The sequence below is a fragment of the Falco rusticolus genome, chromosome 5 (assembly GCF_015220075.1).
Source record: "Falco rusticolus isolate bFalRus1 chromosome 5, bFalRus1.pri, whole genome shotgun sequence".
NCBI classification, from domain to species: Eukaryota; Metazoa; Chordata; class Aves; order Falconiformes; family Falconidae; genus Falco; species Falco rusticolus.
The window spans coordinates 63,429,625-63,447,054 of NC_051191.1; the positions used below are offsets into that span (position 1 = coordinate 63,429,625).

The following is a 17,430-nucleotide window of genomic DNA, read 5'->3' on the forward strand; positions in this document are numbered from 1 at the left end:
CCCGGATGGCTCAGGGATGGGGACAGACCGGGATGGCCACCGCTGGCCCAGCCCGCGGGGAAGTCCCCGTGCCTCAATGCAGCGCAAGCACAGCCCCACGGTCGCTGGAAGCAGCGGGAGGATAATCTGGAGCAGCTGCTGGCATTCCTCCTGTACCCCAGGAGCGATCAAAGCCCAGAAGTGGCCTGACTTTTCCAGTGTTACTAGGAGCAATGGAACAGTGTCAAGGATACCTAGGAATTTCCCTTTTATCGCAGCTGTAGCCACAGAGCATTTATCTGAAGCAGAAGGGATAAGTGACCCAGCTGTCAAGTATTTTCCTAATTCTCTCCACAGGCACAAGTGGTAGGCACATTTTCTCCCTGTCCTCATGTTCTCCTTAAGGATCCAGCAAAAGTGCTGTGTCACTGCTGGAAAAGCAAGGCCAGATGAGGTCTTTGGAGGACAGGTACTGCTTTGGGGGTCTTGCAGTGAAGAGTTTCACCAAAAGTGCACACGTATTATGCTCCCATTACTACCAAGCTGTAAGTCAGATACAATTTGAAGGCAGGCTTTGGGCCTTCAAAGGAGGACTCAGCAAGAACAAGTCCTTAGCAGACATAAAAGTTATTTAAATAAACAAGAGCATGTCACTTAAGTATCTCATCGTTTCCTAAGTAGTTTACATGCACCCATGGGAGCTAGGGAAAAAAGCCTTTGCATAGAAACTGCTAAGAAGCCCTTCTTATATCACACTTCCCCACAAAGCCCAGGGGCTGTTATCCTGGCTGTGGTCAGCCTCATTGTGCAACAAAAATGGTCAAAGCAAAAAGATCACAAATGCTTCCATCTGACAAATCCCTTGACCACTAAGGGAGGGAATCATGCAGGCAGTATAAGGCACCACTCACCTCATCGGATGTCCTTGGGAACTATACCATGACATATGTGATGATAATTGGAATCTGCAAATAAAGAGTAAGAAGATGCACGGACATTTTTGACCAGAGAAGAGTTCTCCAGTTTCAATTTATACCATTTGTTTCCACACTGAAAAAAGTAGCAAGAAGAAAAAAAGACTCAACTCATTTATAGTCCCCCTACAAAACACTATACAGACCTTATTTCCTAGAGTTAAAAAGTGAAACTTCTATTTTTCTTGATATGTATTAGTTTATCATATTTAATGGTAAGAAAGGAAAAGAAATAATAGTCATGACATATGCTACCAAAATCTTTAAGATAAATAGCTGAAAACATATATTACAAATAGATATTCCACATGCACAATGGACACATGCTAGTTTATGTGAGTTGTTAAAGGAGTAGGTTGAAAATATGCAGACATTAAGACCATGTTTTAAGAAATTTTAACTAAAAACACATGCAGAGTATGCATTCTAGCAGATAATTACACAAAGAGGGGAGCACAGCTCCTACAGAAAATAGAAACAGTGTATCAATGTGCTCTTTTTATCTAATAAATACATGTATTATTAAAGCACTTCCTATTTTCCTTTCTTAAAAAGATAGTTTTTAAGCACTACAGGTCATTCAGGTCTAGAATCTCACTAATCTCATCTACAATGTGTAAACACACCCAGATTTACGAGATCCAGCAGAATACTTGGTTTAACATCTTTCCTTGTCCAAAATAACAGCTTGCTAAAAAACAAAAGGGGTGGGGGTGGGGAAGACCACAAATCTCAGACAAAACATGAAACTTAAAAAATGACAAGACCAGTCCTGCTCAGCTGAAACTCCTTCTTATTCCCATTTTTTATCCTTCAAGAACTTGGGAGGCTGTATTTAAGGGCCTTTTGCATTTTTTCCTCTTCCCAGGATACTCTGCAATTTGAGATAAAATGCGTAAAAGGGTGACCTCTTTACTTTAAAAGATTACTGACAAGTTTTGTTCAGATAAGGAGGCTGTTAAGTACTTTCTTTACCTGAGATTTCTGCAAGTTTTTAACAGCAAGCACCCTCAGATTACTGACCTACTTTTCCTGTAAAAACTTACGTTTAATTTTGCTTTACAATTTTAAATCTGTGTGTGTGTGTGTGCGCGCACATGCGTGTGGATATGGGGGGCAGGGAAACACATTCAGGTATAAGATGCTGCTTTTCGAATTCCTGCTCTTTAATTGTCTGAGATGACTAATGTAGCTATAAAACTCTGTGCCATCGATACAGGAATCACAAATCTGCCTTAGTTGCTTTTGAAGATGTTTTTATGTGCTTTACAAGCTTCACTAGAGATGGCAAACTTGTGTTGATAGGATGGCAATTCTCATTACTTGCTAGTAAGGCCAGGCTGAAACCTCATTGTTTTTGTTTCCTAGAGAAAGAACTGAGATCACATCTGCATTTTATAAAAGCTCCTGAATAGTTGCTGATCAACAACAACCAGCAGCCAAAGCTTTGCCTCTAGAAACTTGCATTGTTTTGCAGTTGGAGTTGCTAGATACTGTGTCCTCGTAAAAAGTCTGGTTAAGTCATTTAAACTCAAAACTGCGAACTGTACTCCCCTGAACAGCTAGCAGAAATTGTTACTAACAAGAATTTTATGCAACAGTCTCCGGGCTGCATTATTTGGCTTCCTTTGTTCTTCAAAGGATACTCATCATCAGCTCAAATACCACTAGTATTTCTAGCTTCTGTGAAACGAGGCTATTTCAAGTGAGTAACCCCAATGTAAATGAAAAAAAGTAATGCATTTTCCTGTCTGTTTTCTGGGGTTTAATATAAAACCTGCAAAGGCATTAAACCAGTAGGGTAGGGAGCTGGAACTGCTAGGGGAATTAAAGTGTCATGTGTGTAAAAAGTGTTCATGCTGTTTGCTGTTGGTTAAGGCACCGGAGTGGGGAAAAGGACTTGTAAAACCCCCTGCCTCCAATTTCTCTGACAAGCACTCTGGCTGAATTTTAGAAGGTCTGGTCTAGAAATGAATCTAGAAGAGAGAGGTGACTTTTGCCTCTTACCCCGTGGCTGTCTGTCACCCTGACCCTGCCGTGTGCCGGGGGCTCGTGCCCGTAGCAGGGCAGGGGTGCCTGGGGCTGCCTGGCTTGCCTCGCCAGGTGACTGGCTGCTTTGCCCAACTGTTCCTAGAAGCAGGAGTTGTTCCCCTGCCCAAGCTCCCATTTCTGCGAATTATGGCAAGTCCTTCAATCTTTCTTTCTCAGTTGTCATTGAGGGGTATCGTATATCAGGGCCAGTGCACTCTTGCCAGAGAGGCTCCTTACACTTGCTCACGTGCCCAGGACAGGCACTGCAGACACAGTCATGCTTTGCTTAGCTCGGGATCACGCGCGGCTCAGGGTATGCATTGCTCTGATGCCAGAGCACATGAGCTAGCTGGATGTGCTCCGAGCCTGAAGCAAATGTGCGACCTGCACCACAAACACACATACACACCCACCCCACAAACTGCTGGATTAGGAGGAATTATGGAAAAGTGGATTCTGGGGTGGACATGCAGCGTGGGAGCTCAGGGGTAGGAATCAGCCACTTGGCAGCAGGGCCTCTTCACGGGTTCTAGGACAGGGCTGAAAACAGTGAGGTGTCTCAATGCCCTCTGCCACATCTTCTCTACTCAGCCCATTTCCATCCCTTTCCATGCTTTTGCTGCTCTGCTGGAAATACTGCAGAACAAGGGCTATGGCTCAGAGATGCAGCACTCCATTCTACACGCTGGCATCGACCTGTCCTACTAAAACCAGCCAGAGTGTGCTTAGGCACGGCTGGCACGAAGAGAGGAAATAAGAGCTTCTCCTGTAGCAAGAAAATGGTAGCCAGCTACATGGGAACAAAAGGGAGGCATGGAGGAGGACACTGGTTTACCTTCCTTATTGTCACATGTAAACACCTGTACCCGCAGGTACCCACAGCTTACAATGGCATGCAGATGCGGTCTGGGCTGCCCACAGTAACTACAGCCAAGCTGTAGTTTGCCCCAGCTTCCCTCCCTGAGATGAGAACCCAGTCACCTTACAGCTAGTTCTTTGCATTGTGTTGTTTACGTAGAGCTTGGGCTGTCAGGAAAGCTTCAGCCACGTTCGTGCCACTTTCCAAGGAGCATTTTACACCACAGCATGCTACCTTTGTCCCACGGGCTGTCCCAGCTATCTAGTAATTTTTGGGCAGGGATCAAGTGGGCTTGCGCTTAGTCATGAGCTGCTTGGCACATCCCTACCAGTAAAAGTGGCAATTTTTCCACCTCCACTGGGGACCCTTGCAGGTATCTAATCTGTAACACTACAAGGGTCCCTTGGTAGGGAGCTTATTCTCCAGGTAGGTCCCCAGCCTTAACTGCCACTAACCCTTTCACCAAATGCAAATAGCGCACACCTATTGATTTCAAGAACCCTGCAAAGATAACTTATCACAACAGATCCATTAGCCCCTCTTGGAATTGTGCAACCTGCTGAACTATAACCATGCACAGAAACCTAATTTGCATATTAGAGGAGATAAAATAATCTGCCAAGCAAAGAACATGGTTGTGGCTGAGGAATAATGTCCTCTGAGAGCTTAATTTCAGGTTGATCTAGGAAGGCATGTAAGACCGTACACTTCAAAATCAAACGGGGAGAACTCAGCGTAGACAGGGCTGCGGGACCCAAAGCAGCTGGCTCGGGGCAGGGCACCTCCCTGCAGAGCGGTGTAAGGGCACAGCCCTCAGGGGCGGAAGGGGCAGTAAGAGCAGTGGGTTGAATTTCACAACGGGCATTCTTCGACCCTTTCTGGGGTGTCAGGGGTAGGAAACACAGGCATTTTTTTCCACAGCGGAGCAGAACCAGACAGTGAGGAACTTGGGAGCACGTTCACTGTAATGTGGGACTCGAGCTGAGGCGGAGGAACTGCTCACCGCTCTCCCGTCTGGGATTTTCTTCATTCCTTCCTCGCCCCCACGGCAGTGGTTTCCAGCCGGCAGCCTGCAGCCTTGGGGCAGGGAGGTGGAAACTATCCCCGGAGGACTCGTTGGTAACCCCGAATTTGCAGGTTTAGAAAGAGGTTTTTACGCTCCTGTGGGAAAAGTCCCCAGACCTGCCCCCCCAAAGCGTGGGAAGCCCGTGCCCTGCGGAGGGGAGGGCAGGGCAGGGCAGTCACCCCGGCCGGCGGGGGCTGGACCCCTCGCTGGCAGCTGCGGGCAGGGCGGCCCCGCGGGGGCTCCGCGGCAGCGGGCAGGGCCCCCCAGCCCCGCAGGACGCCGGGCGCCCCCGGGCCCGCCCTGTTTCCCCCGGGGCAGCCGTCGCGCGGGGGGCCGGGCGCGGGGCGCCGGTGGCCGCGGGGCCGGGGCGGGGCGGGGCGGGGCGCGGCGGGGCGCGGTGCAGGGCCGCCGCGGGCACACGTGGCTCCGCTCAGCCCCCCAAAAGGCGCTGCCCGGCGGCGGGAGCGGGCGGCTCGTACCTCGGCCGCTGCGGAGGCGCCGTCGGTCGGTCGGTCGGTCGGTGCCGGTTGGCTTGCGGAGCGGCTGCTCGGGGCGGCCCTACCTGCCGGCACTATGAACCTGACAGCGGAGAGCCACCGCGTCCCGCTGAGCGACGGCAACAGCATCCCGCTGTTGGGGCTGGGCACCTACGCCGACCCCCAGAAAGTAAGTCCGGGGGCGCCGGGACGCCCCCGCTCCGCTGGCGGGGGCAGGTGACGGCCACCCCTCGCTGCAGACCCCCCGACCCGGGGCTACCCGCTTATTCCCCCCTCCCGGCTGTTCCTTTCTTTGCTCCGCTCCCCGTGCAAAGTTACAAGCCCGAGCTCCCCGAGCAGCACGGGCGGCGCGCAGAGGAGAAAAAGGTGGGAAACACGCAGACCCCCCGGGTGCTGCTCCCGCACCGCGCCGCGCTGGCGGGCGGGGGACGCGGGGCCGGGAGCGGCTCTGCCGCTGCCCCGGGGGCTGGAGGCCGGGACGGTGCAATCCCTGGGGCCGCTGCAGTCACCGGGAGGGGATGTGGGGGCCAGCGAGACCGGGTCCCTGGCAGGGCGGCCCGGAGCCCTCGGTCCCGAGAAGCCCGGAGCCGGGGGGACGGTGGCGCCGGGTGCCCCGGGCCGGCCCCGCCGCCCCCCGCGCTGAACGCAGATGGGATGGGGGATTTCGGACCGTCTTGCAGCTGGCCCCGACACATTCCAAGGAATGTTCCTGAAACAAAGACCCAGATTCCTGCATCCTGATTCCTGCGGCTCCCACAGCTGACTGCCAGCGGCCAAACCGCTCTCAAATATTCTGCATCCTTCGGTTTTGCGTGTCCCGGGCAGGCATCTCGTCTGTCTGCCGCTGACTCGGCTGCGCCGAGGCTGTGGGAGCACACCTGATGCTTCTTCCCTCTGCACACCCGGGAGCGCAGAGCCAGCTCGCTAGCTGCTGTCTTATCGCTCTCCTAAACCGCCTGACCTTTCAGCAGGTTTTGGTCTGTGGGTTTTTTTGTTTGTTTGTTTGTTTTGTGTTGGTTGGTTGGGGTTTTTTCCTCCTTTGAAGAGTAGGAAGAGATACTGTGGCCAGAACCCTTCTTGTATAATAGTGTCCGAGTTGAGATGCAATATTGTGTGTATGGCTCCACATACCACAAGGTATTTAAAAATACCTTTTTGAAGAAAACTCTTAATTTAAGCAGTTTAACAGCTATTAATTGTACTACGGTACGTTAACAACAGTGCCGAAGAAAATCTTCAGTGAACACTGCTGCAAGCAGTGCGGGAGTGATGCAGAAAGGGTCTAAGAAATCCCCAGGGCTGCGGATCTCCCTGATTAACAGCTGGCTTATGTGGGGAGAACGGGTGGGAATCTGCAACTTCAGAGGCTGGGCACTGTCCCTCACATCACTAGAGTTTCTGGAGGTATTTTCAGCTAGTGCGTTCCTTGAATAACCGTTAGTGAAACAAAATTAAGCTTTCCAACAGGAGTTTTAATGTAGCAAAGCAGAACGTTGCATAATTCAGTGACAAAATATCTGAGCAAACTTGAAGCGCCTCTTTTCAGACTTGTGTATCGTGCCCTCAACCCTCGAGTTGCAATTTTACGGTAGCTTTAAGCTGAGAAAAATGGGACTGCCGGCAGAAAAGGCGCTCCCCGCCTGCAGCCCGGGCGAGCCCTGGCCCGAGGCATTAGCCAGGCTCGGGCAGGGAGCTCAGGGCAAGTGACCTGCCGGAGCTGAGGGGAGGCAGGTTTAGGAGGCAGCTTCTGGGTAATGCCATAACCCTGATAAGAGTTCGTTCTGCAGAAATTCAAATGTCCCAAAATCACCACAAACAGTTCTGCTTCTCTCTCCGTCCTGCAAAATCCTGCTGCCTCCTCCGCACTGCTGCGGGTCGAGGCGGATAGCGAGCCTCTGCATGGAGCTCTACCAGCCAAAATGAATTATTTTTAGGCAGAGCTGGTTTTCAGCCTGATTAGCCCCAGGTAGCGGCTTTTTGCTTTTCGCGTGTACCTCCTTTGTTGTCTGGTGACAAAAGGCGGAGGGGGGACGGTTGGGGGACAGGACACCCGACAGGACAGGATGATGCAGGCAGGACATTGCTATGGCAACTCCAATTTAGAGCCATTAAAGCTACCGTGTAACTGCACCCTCAGCGGGGATGGGTGCACATACCCAACCACCCATACTCCCTCCCCCCGCGTTTGTAGGAGTTTGTTTTTCTGAGCTGTCTTTCTCTTTCTATATGGTAAACGTGACAGAAAGTTACGGGTGGGAGGGGGAGCTGAGAAGAGGCAGAGAAAGCAGCGCTTTCCCTCTGATGAGACGCTTGCGAAAGTCTCGTTTTCGCAGGAGACCGGGTGAAACACTGTAAGTTTATCTGGAGGAGCTGGGCTGAAGCTTTACGCTAGGATTACGATCGCGTATTTGAGTCAGGGAACTTGCCACGGAGGGCAGCTGGGGAAGCGCGGTAGCAGGGTGCCGGGGATTTGTTGCAGAACTGTTTGCAGCTGCTGGTTGGTGATGGGGCAGGACTTCTAAATAGGTCACGGCTTAAAGCTTGCCCATCTCAAAAAAGCTGCTGTGCTGATGAGGCGGCGGCTTCTTTCAGCACCTTGCCGTGGCAGCGAAGTGCCGCTCCGGAGCAAGCCGCTCCGCAGAGCGCTGCCCTGTGCGTCTGGCGCGGCTTCCCCCGGGATGCTGGCGGGATGTCTGTCCTGCTCCTCCCGCCTGGGGAGCTGAAAGGCTCAGTGGCGACTCGGGACCGTTTCGAAGTTTATCTTAAGGAGTGAGGCTATAAACTAGCACTGACACATTTCCTTTAAAATGCCTAGCGGTAGCCTTTTGTGGCTGAATTGCTTGAGAAGCAGCATCTGAGCCACCCGTTCTGCAGCGGTGGGGGCAGGCAGCTGGTGGTAGCTACAGTGCCAGCTGTCCCTAGCACACTATTTCTACTCATGAGTCAGATCTCTGTGACTTCTAGTCATTTTGTGCTTCGATACAGAATACAGAGCTGTTCATTTGTCAGATTATTCATCTTGCTCTTGGAGGCAATTTATTCATTTTTTTTCTCCCTCAAAGATTATTCACCCTGGCACCTCCATGTCAGAGCAGCTTGTCCAAAACAAATCTGTTTTCTCAATCTCGTGTTATAGCCCAGTAGCTCGTAATGAGCCCAGAGTGTTCTTCCTGAAGTGCAGGAATGTGCTCACTGGTTAAGAAAACTGGGCAAATCTAGTTAGCCACGGAGCAGGGAAATCTGCTTCTCTGACAGTCGGTTACAAGAAAACAGAGGCAGGAGGCCAGCTTTCATGTTTCGGACTCTGTCTGGATACACTGCACAGCAGTGCCTTCAGAACTGAAATGTGTCAGCAGCTTGCCTTGCTTGTCTTAAATAACTTAATTGTTCTCTCAAAGACAGCTTTGGGAGATAAGTCATGCTTCTCCAGTTGTGAAACACTGAACAAAAAATGAATCTATTGACTAGAATTTGGTCCCTGGTACAAGTTTACTGACTCAATGAAGTACATCATGGAGCAGAGCTGGACCACTGTGGAAAACCTCTATTTGATGAGATTAATTTTGATTGAATGCTCTTTCCCCCTAGGTGTAAGGGAGCTTTTCTTACTGAATACAGGTCAGTGTGGCAAGAATTCAGCTAAATCTTTAAGACTGAAAACACTGTTAGTGCAATGTTGAGGGTTTCTTCTTGTTTTACTTTCCTAGCACAGAAAGAAAGTGCAATGAACCCATTTGCTATCAGCTCATCTGCTAGCAGAAAGGAAGGAGTCTTCACTGGGTCATAGAATTAGTGATAAAGTTGGGCTGTTTATCAAGAAAAGCACTTAGAAATATTTTTTGCTGCTTTAGTTGGTGTTTCCTATACTTATTTTCAAGGGAAGTTAATAACTGTGTCACTAAAAAGCCTAGTTTACTTTTTGGTGCAGACTTCAGTGTGTTGAAGTTGGTTTTGCATTCTCCTTCACAGAGGGAAGGAAGTGCGTAAGTTGTATTAGGTTCTTACCTGTATGAATTAGGCTGTTCAGAGAAAGGATGGACGCAAATGAAACACTGAAAATCTCAGCACTGACTCCTTCCCCTGTTCTCTCTTCACCAAATATCCCCTCTCTTCATGGGTTGGGGGAGGGGAACCACAGCAGGAGCAGTGAATCTGGACTATCGAGACCCTCCAGATGGCTTTAAAGTTTGAGGCCAATTGTGCCTTTCTCTGGCTTGGTGGATCCTTCTGGCAAAGCCCTGTGCGTGCAGGAGTGGCTCTGCCAAGGCTCCAGCAGATGCGCCGTTTCCAGCTTTCCCTCCCTAAGGGCCCCAAAGCCGTTGACCCAATTCTCTAGGGTATTAAATAGATGGGGGGAGGGAGAGGACAGCCTAACAGGGGAGGGTGGAGGAGACAGCCCCCTTGATGAGCCAGTAGCATCACCTTGTGCCATGGCAGAGCCAGATCAACTCTTTGGGCTCCTGCAACCTCCCAGCACTGGTGCTCAGTTCCCAGCACAGCCCAGGGAGTGGTGCTGGTACCCATCTGGAAGTGGATGGGTGCAGGGACAAGCAGGCTTAGAGAAGAAAGGTGCTAAAATCACTCCTAAATCCTGGAAATCCTATGCCTTGTTAAAACGGCACTTATGCCTACTTCACTTTATAACTCATCCCTGTCAACACAGCAAAGATCATCAGCCCAGTGCCTCCACATAAATACTCACTGTCTCCCTGGAAGGTCAAGGGGCCTTGGCCACAACTTCTCTCCTGCCTTCCTGTTTTGACTGAGGGAGGAGAGGGCTTGGAGGGAAGGTTGTAGCAACCACACTGTACACAGGCACTACTTCTGAAACAGAAGATTGGGCAAAGTGATCAAGAATAGCACTGGGTGAGGGTTTTTGGCAAGTTGTGACTTTGCTAAAAATGAGGTTCTGAGGTAGCCAAATTCATTCATAAATTGGAAGCAGTTTTGTGGAATAGTTTCAGGCAAAACAAATGGCAAAGCATTTCATTTTGGGCACTGGCAGTACAAGCTGAGGAATCAAAGGATTATTAAAGCAGTTGGAGGTAGCAGTTGCCTTTCCCTGAATAGCCTGCTGGTGAGGGAATCCACATGGGCGGTGGGAAACCAGGTTCAGTCCTCCTCTCTGCCTCTGGGGATTAAATTCATATCACACAACCCAGGGAAATAACATGATTGTGGGGGTATGTGATAGCTAGAGACAGGCAAGAAGAAACATGCTCAGGCTGGAGCAGGAGGAGCACTCTCCCTACAGAAAAACATGCTGCCCACCAGCCCCACAGCTTTGGATGCTGAAGGACTCAGTATGGCATCCAGCCAGGAGGGAGAGAGACCCATTTCCCCAAATCCTTAACTACCACAAAGTAACCCTTGTGAGTGCCCAGACAGTCTGGGTTTTGTTTAAGAAGAAATTGCTGGTTTGAATCAGGGAGAGGAAAAGTTCATCCAGGGCTCCCGTATCCAATCTGAGTGACCAAGTAAAAAAAAAAAGAATCTGTTTTGGATAAGTAAAAACACTGTTTTGGCACCCTGAATTACTTTTTACACCCAAGCTAGAAGCTGAACAGAGTAACTTTTCGTTGTACAGGCCTAACAGTGCTCTTGTAGGACCTTTACGCCACAAAGTTGCTTGCACAAGGATGCGTGCACACAGACCACTTCAGTTGCTCTTAACAGTGCAAGCCACACCTCTGCTGCAGGGCGCCTGCTTTTGGAGCTGCTGTAAGTGACCTTTAAGTCAAAAGAGGTAATAAGCAACTTATCCCCCCCGATGTGATCTGGATCTCTGAGCTGCAGTAAGGGCGGGGATTACACACAATTTAATTCTCTCGGTTTTTCCTTCTGGCCATCAATGCCTTCTGACACATGGTTGTCAGGCATTGTCTGACACATGGAGACAGCAATGATTTCAGGTAATTTGCTGAGAAAGTCACCTGGCCCGACCCAAAGCTACAAAATGGTTTGTGTATTGAAAGTCCCAGGAAGGAGCGACACCCGAGATCTCTGGCAACAAAGCTGAAGTTTAAAGACTTCCATTTCTTGATCTTTTTACTACAAATTTCTCCTTCTCTGACTCAGACAACTGTCTTCCTCCTTCCTTCTGAGGTAAACCTCCCACTTGGCTTCTAGATTTTTTTTCTTGAAAGAGATAGATGCAGTGGCAAGAGCAGGAACTGCCTTAACATGCAAGTGTCCTTACAGCCTTAGCTTACTTCCCACGATATGCTATTAAAATAAACATATAAGGAAAATAATCACAGTCCTTTTAACATGAACAACTACACATGAATATGTGTTTGAACTCAGCAAGTACTGAGCCTGAAGTTAGCTCTGTAATGAAGCAATCTTTATGAACCTACATGAAATCACCACAGATGTAGGCCAGGGAGATATTTTGCCTTTTTCTTCCCTAAAAAGGCTATTTGGAACCTGATTTGAACAGAGCTGGGGGGATTCAGCTGGCATCTTTGGCTAAGGAGATAAAAAAGGGCATAAAAATTTATGCCCTGAACTTAAAAAGTGAAGAAAGTTCCCCAAATGAGATTTTTTTTTTTTTTTTTTTTTTAGATGTTGGGCCATATCCCCTGACCAAGCATCTCCAAAGGACATTTTGTGGCCCTTTACAGTCCCTTTCAGTAACCACCACTGGCTTTCTCAAGCCTTTTGCTTTTTAAGCAGCAGTATTACCTCACACAGCACTAATTCTTCAGGGAGTGCTTTGGAGCAGCGGAGCCACGGCTGGCCAACACATAGCAACACGCGGTCTTTCAGGGTTGGGATTTCTGAGATGTTTCAGAGGGTGGCCTTATGTTCCCTTGGCCTCTGAGTATGTCCTTAATCCATGCTCCCAAACAGAGATCTGTACACTTGAGGCAAGGGCAGAAGGGAGGGAGATATATTACTGCAGCCCAGAAGAAGATCTGTGCCCGATCTACAACACATCCTGGAGGGGTCCTTTCTTGTTAGCAAACTCTTAGCCTAGCCTTCACGATGAATGATATTTATCCTGAAGCCATATATCTGTAGCCAACTTGCTCAATGACAAAGTCACGACTTAGTTTCTTGCTCAGAGGACTCATCCTCAGGTCCTTCTGTTTGCACAGACCACAGGTGGCATGCCTTTCCTTTGGTGGCTGTATCCTGGTGGTGAGTGATACTCTTGCTGCTTCACCTCTTAGATTTTACTCCTTATTCCCTGATTAAGTCACAGTTACTGGCAAGACCCAGTTGCCAAGAGCAAATAAAGGCAGGATTTCTTGGTATGTGGTCCCCAGATGCCTTGAGGAGGCACAGTAGCAGGCATCAACTTTTAGCCAGCAGCAAAACAACACAGCTCTCAGGCAGGAGAGCAGCTGCCTGCTGGAAACACAATCAAAAGCACCGTGAGTAAGAAGATACAGGAGAAGGAGTCTGCATGAGGGTTCAAGAAACTGCATCGGCTCTGGACTGCATCATTGTCCTAATCCACCTCTGCTGCTTCCTACGAAGAGGGCAAATATGCCAGAGGATGAGGGATGAAAACTTAAGATACTGCTTTGGTTGATCAGACTTATTATAGCAAAGAGGTGAGAGTACAGAGTAGAGGAATGCATTAAATCAGAAGGGTCTTGGACAAAATCTGCTTTCATCAATGACTTCTACTAAAAACTTAATATTGCATGATGCATTTTAGACTTCCCTTTCATATATGCTTTAATGGTGTACTTACCACCTATGAAAAGCAGAGTTCATTTAGCCTACATTTGTCTTTTCTCCTCTGCCAAACAACTTTTCTGTTCTGCCACTGGAACAGTCTTTCTACATTGCTGTGCCTTCAACCCTTTGTCTTCCTGGTGGTTCAGCCTTGACCCCTCCTCCCCTGTCTGCAGCCACCTCTTGACACCTCAGCTCCTGCTAGCTCCCTGTAACCTCATGTTATACAATGGCACATTTTTGGCTTGTGTAAATGCAAGATTGCATCTTTACCTCATTGAAAAAGGAAAACTACATCATCTAATTAGAAAAAACAGGTGTGAGAACTGTACTTTAGCAATTAATGTCGGATTTCAAAGTTAGATTCAATAAAATGACTTATTACTCTCTGTCAAGTTGGAGGAAAGTTTCTTGCATGCAACTTTCTTGACGACACAAGCTTTGTTCTTATGGCGGTAATTTGCACAAAACCTATGGCTCTAAGACACTGCAGAATTTGCAGGAATTCTTGTTTATCTCCATGTATCTTCTCTGCTGAAATCTCTGTGGTTCTTAATTTCTATGAATCCTGAAGCTTAATAGAAAACAAATTGATAGTATGACTAATCTCTACTTCGTGCCAATGGCTTCCGTGATGTTTCCAGCTATGAACGCAATTAGCGTCTAATCACGTGTGGCAGATTAAAAGCTACAATTACTGAAATGGTCAACGCGTAAAATTCCTGATGAGGATGGGCCCAAGCTTGTAGATGAGGGTGAATGAAAGACTAACTTTCTAGCTACAAAGTTCATCAACCTATGGAGGACTTCTGAGCAAAATGGCCACAAAATTGCTAGTCCTGGAAAATGGTGTATTTTTTTTGTTTGCTCTGAGGAGTAAATTGTGCTCTAATGACTCCCCCCTAACGATGAGCATGCTTAAACTATAAGCTTTCAAAAAACTCTTCTTAAAAAGATAGCACCTCTAACATAAGCTGACATCTCAGCTGCTATGTGAAAACATTTTCAGACTACGCCAGGATGAAGACACATATCCCCTTGCAGAGCAGAGGACTTCTACTAATGAAACCACTGACAGACAGATAATCGCCTGGCCCTGTGCAGTGATGCCTGCCTAATCCAAGCAGAGGGGATGGCTCTTACAGCCAACCTGGCAACGCATCACTTGGCTCCCAACACCGGTACTGACACACGCGGACTTGGATACTACAAGAGCACTCCAGAGGAAAACGTTACCAGAGCAAGGTGATATTTAGGAGATGACAACTTTGTCTGGGAGTCAGTACAGCTTTCAAATGGTGGATATCAGATGCCAGCATCACCCACCGAGCTACAACACAGGGTAGAATTGTGTTTAATCAGCCCAGATCTGAAACTAATAGCAGGTTAATCCAGATAAGCTTTTAGGACAGTAGCGCTACCCAAAACCAGTCATAGGGCTTCTTTGAAAAGTAACCAAACAGAAAGCAGAACTTTTCCAGTCCAGAGCTACATACCTCAGTGACAAACACTAGCTGTTTCAATATACCTCTCTTCCAAAAACTACAAAGCTAGCTGTTACCAGTGCAATAACATCAAGGCCAAATATTGACAGACACACACAAAAAATTATTATTTTCTCTTTTCCTCTGGCTTTCTAAACATGCTGGATTTTCAACCCTGAACAAAAGCCACAGGGAAAGCCCTCTTATGTAAATAAAAGTTATGAAGATTGTTTTACAGAAGATGAGACAGGGAATCACTGGCATTGTTGAAGAGAGGAGAAGCTGAACCCCTACGAGTGAGTAATTTGAATTAACATGACTGAAAGATACACTGTTTGGCTAGAACTTTTAAAGCCCAATTTTCCAGACAAACCTCCATTTTCTAAAACAACCCTGACTGACTCCATACGTTAAATATGGCTGTGGACTCCATGTGTCACCAATTCCCTTCAGTTTTCCAAACAGCGTGAGCATGTTCTTACAGCTCACTCAGGAAGCTAACATCTGGGTTGTGTCTCTGGTTGACCTAGGAGGCCACATTTGTCAAAACTTGAAAACACTGTGCAGAAAATGCCTCTCTAGGCTTCATCAAAGCCAACTTTTATTGGTTCAGCTAACTAGGTGGTGGAATTCCCCAAGTTTTACATATGCCTTTGCAAACACTTACTCCTACTGGCGCCAGAAACCTCTCCCCTTTAACTCTAGGGAATGAAGTAGAAGAACTACTGGCAACCTTTTGTTTCTCCTCTGCTGTTACACAAGCTGGTGCTTTATCTTCACCTTCTACGTCATGCAACCCTGGGATCACATTTCTTGTCTGAAGGGTGTTTTAATAGCAGCCACCCTTCCAGTTAGAGCTGTGCTTTCCAGGGCTGGCTGGCTGGCTGTGTCCTCCAGCTCTTCAGGACAACTCTTCAGGAAACTGTCCCAGTTGACCCCACTAGCACTGCAGGCATGGGACCCGGGCATGCACGTTGTTTGCTTGGTTTGCATTAATCCTCTAGCTGCTCACAGAGAGGTATAGCAACCCTTTAGCTTAGGCTTGCATTAAGTGAATTTGCATCAAGGCAGAAGTTGCAGCAATCCTAAAACTGAGGATTCTGCAATCAAGTGGTAAAAATAACTCCAGCAGCCTCTGCCAGCTACAATAATAAGGCTTTAGTGATGACAGCTTTGGCTAAATCTTAGAGTAAGTGTCACAGGAGTTCTAGTAATGCTAAATCTGCAGTTATGCAATCTTAATTTCTGCTTTATAGGCAATCAAACCTCATGCTTCAGGCCGCTGACAGGACATCAGGCTAGAGGAGAAAGGCACCCCTTGTCCATGCTCATTCACAGTGTGACACAAGGCAGCATCACCATTCCCCCCATCTTATTTGGGCACATTTGCTGTCCTCTGCTTTCTAAGGCAGCACACTCCATGACAATAAATCAAAGCTCTGGGCCGGCACAGCAGCTGGTGGCTCTCAGCTCTACCTGCTTTTGCAGAGATCCCTTCACTGGGTTTTGCTTCCTGGATGGTGGCTGCCAATGCTTCCGGGGGAAGAAAGCCAGATTTTCCTGTGTACGAGAAAGGGGATGTGCTGGCGGTTGCATTTTCCAAGAAAGAGGTGTACAGCTTCTCCTTTACAAGATTAAACAATTCTAAGAATGTACCCTTGTGTGGCTCACATCCTGGCTTTGTAAACTCAACCTGAACTTTCCTGTAATGCCTTCAATACACATGTTTTCTATGCTCTGTTCCTAACATCTTAAGCCAGTCCTCTCTGCCAGTTTGTCCAGAAAAAAGGCAAATGGAAATAAGCAATTGGGCTTCTAGAAACTTGCATAAAAATCTGTGTGCAAGTGCCGAGCTCTGGTGAAGGAGGCTGTGAGCCCAGGAATGTACCTACTTTCTCCTTCCTGTATTTAGCTGACTCAGATTCCTAAACAGCAGCTCCACATCTTAAATTATAGGTTAGGACTGGAGCACTTAGCCCAGAGTTTGGATTTCTTGTGTAATTCAGCTGCAGCTAAATTCAGATTTTTCCAGGAGATGGCCCTGTCTCTCCCAGCACCTCAAGCTCTTCCTCCAAGGATCATTATTTCCAGCTGAGGGACTGGATCCCGTTGTGCCAACCAGGTGAGGTGCTCAGGACTAAGGCAAATGGCTCCTTCCCTGAAGCGCTGCTTCCTCAGCTCCCACATGCCGCCAAGACTGGTGCATACGTGGAATGAGGCAAATCAGAATCTGGGAGCCTGAGTCAGACTGTTTTCCTTTACTGTATGCACTAATAAAGAATAAACGTCAATAGTGATGTTAAGAGGTTTATAAAAGCAGTGCCTATGGTAGCTGTTCACATGGTTTTGCCAGATTACAATCTGCTGCTAACGTGTCCTGTCAGCTTTGTCTTTGGAGGTAACCAGAATCCCTCTGTATTAACTGGAAAGCTGATAGAAATTGCTGACCAGAAAAGGATGCTATAGAAAAAAAGCAAAAGAATTGGAGGACAGCTGAAATGCGACACTAAATAACAGTAATGAGTAGGACAACCACTAACACTGCTAAGCAAATCCTGTTCTGCTTGAAAGGGAACAGTGAAATTCATGGGTATGCCTGCACAAAAAATATTCTCCTGTAGCTTGGTCACATGCAACCTGTGAGCAAAACTGAAGCTGTACTTTTTCTACGGTAGGGAGAATAGGTTTTGACAACATGGGATATTATGGAAGGCGCCTGGAATAAACATTAAAAAAAATGAAAAGTTCACGGTCTCAGAGGAAAAAGAGAGCAGACCCTTTCAGACATGCAGAACTGATGAAGCACATTGCTTTTTCAGACTCTTAAAACGTGGTAACTGGCCAGTTG

General features: G+C 47.8%; 1 protein-coding gene across 1 annotated transcript in view; it reads left to right on the plus strand.

The window, feature by feature from the left end:
* Nucleotides 1–5,296: 5,296 nt before the first annotated feature.
* Nucleotides 5,297–17,430, plus strand: part of AKR1D1 (aldo-keto reductase family 1 member D1) — a 34,801-nt gene continuing 22,667 nt past the window's right edge. The window contains exon 1 of the mRNA XM_037387875.1: nt 5,297–5,575. Coding sequence (XP_037243772.1) covers nt 5,483–5,575 — 93 coding nt within the window. The 5' untranslated portion in view covers nt 5,297–5,482. The remainder of the gene's footprint in view (nt 5,576–17,430) is intronic.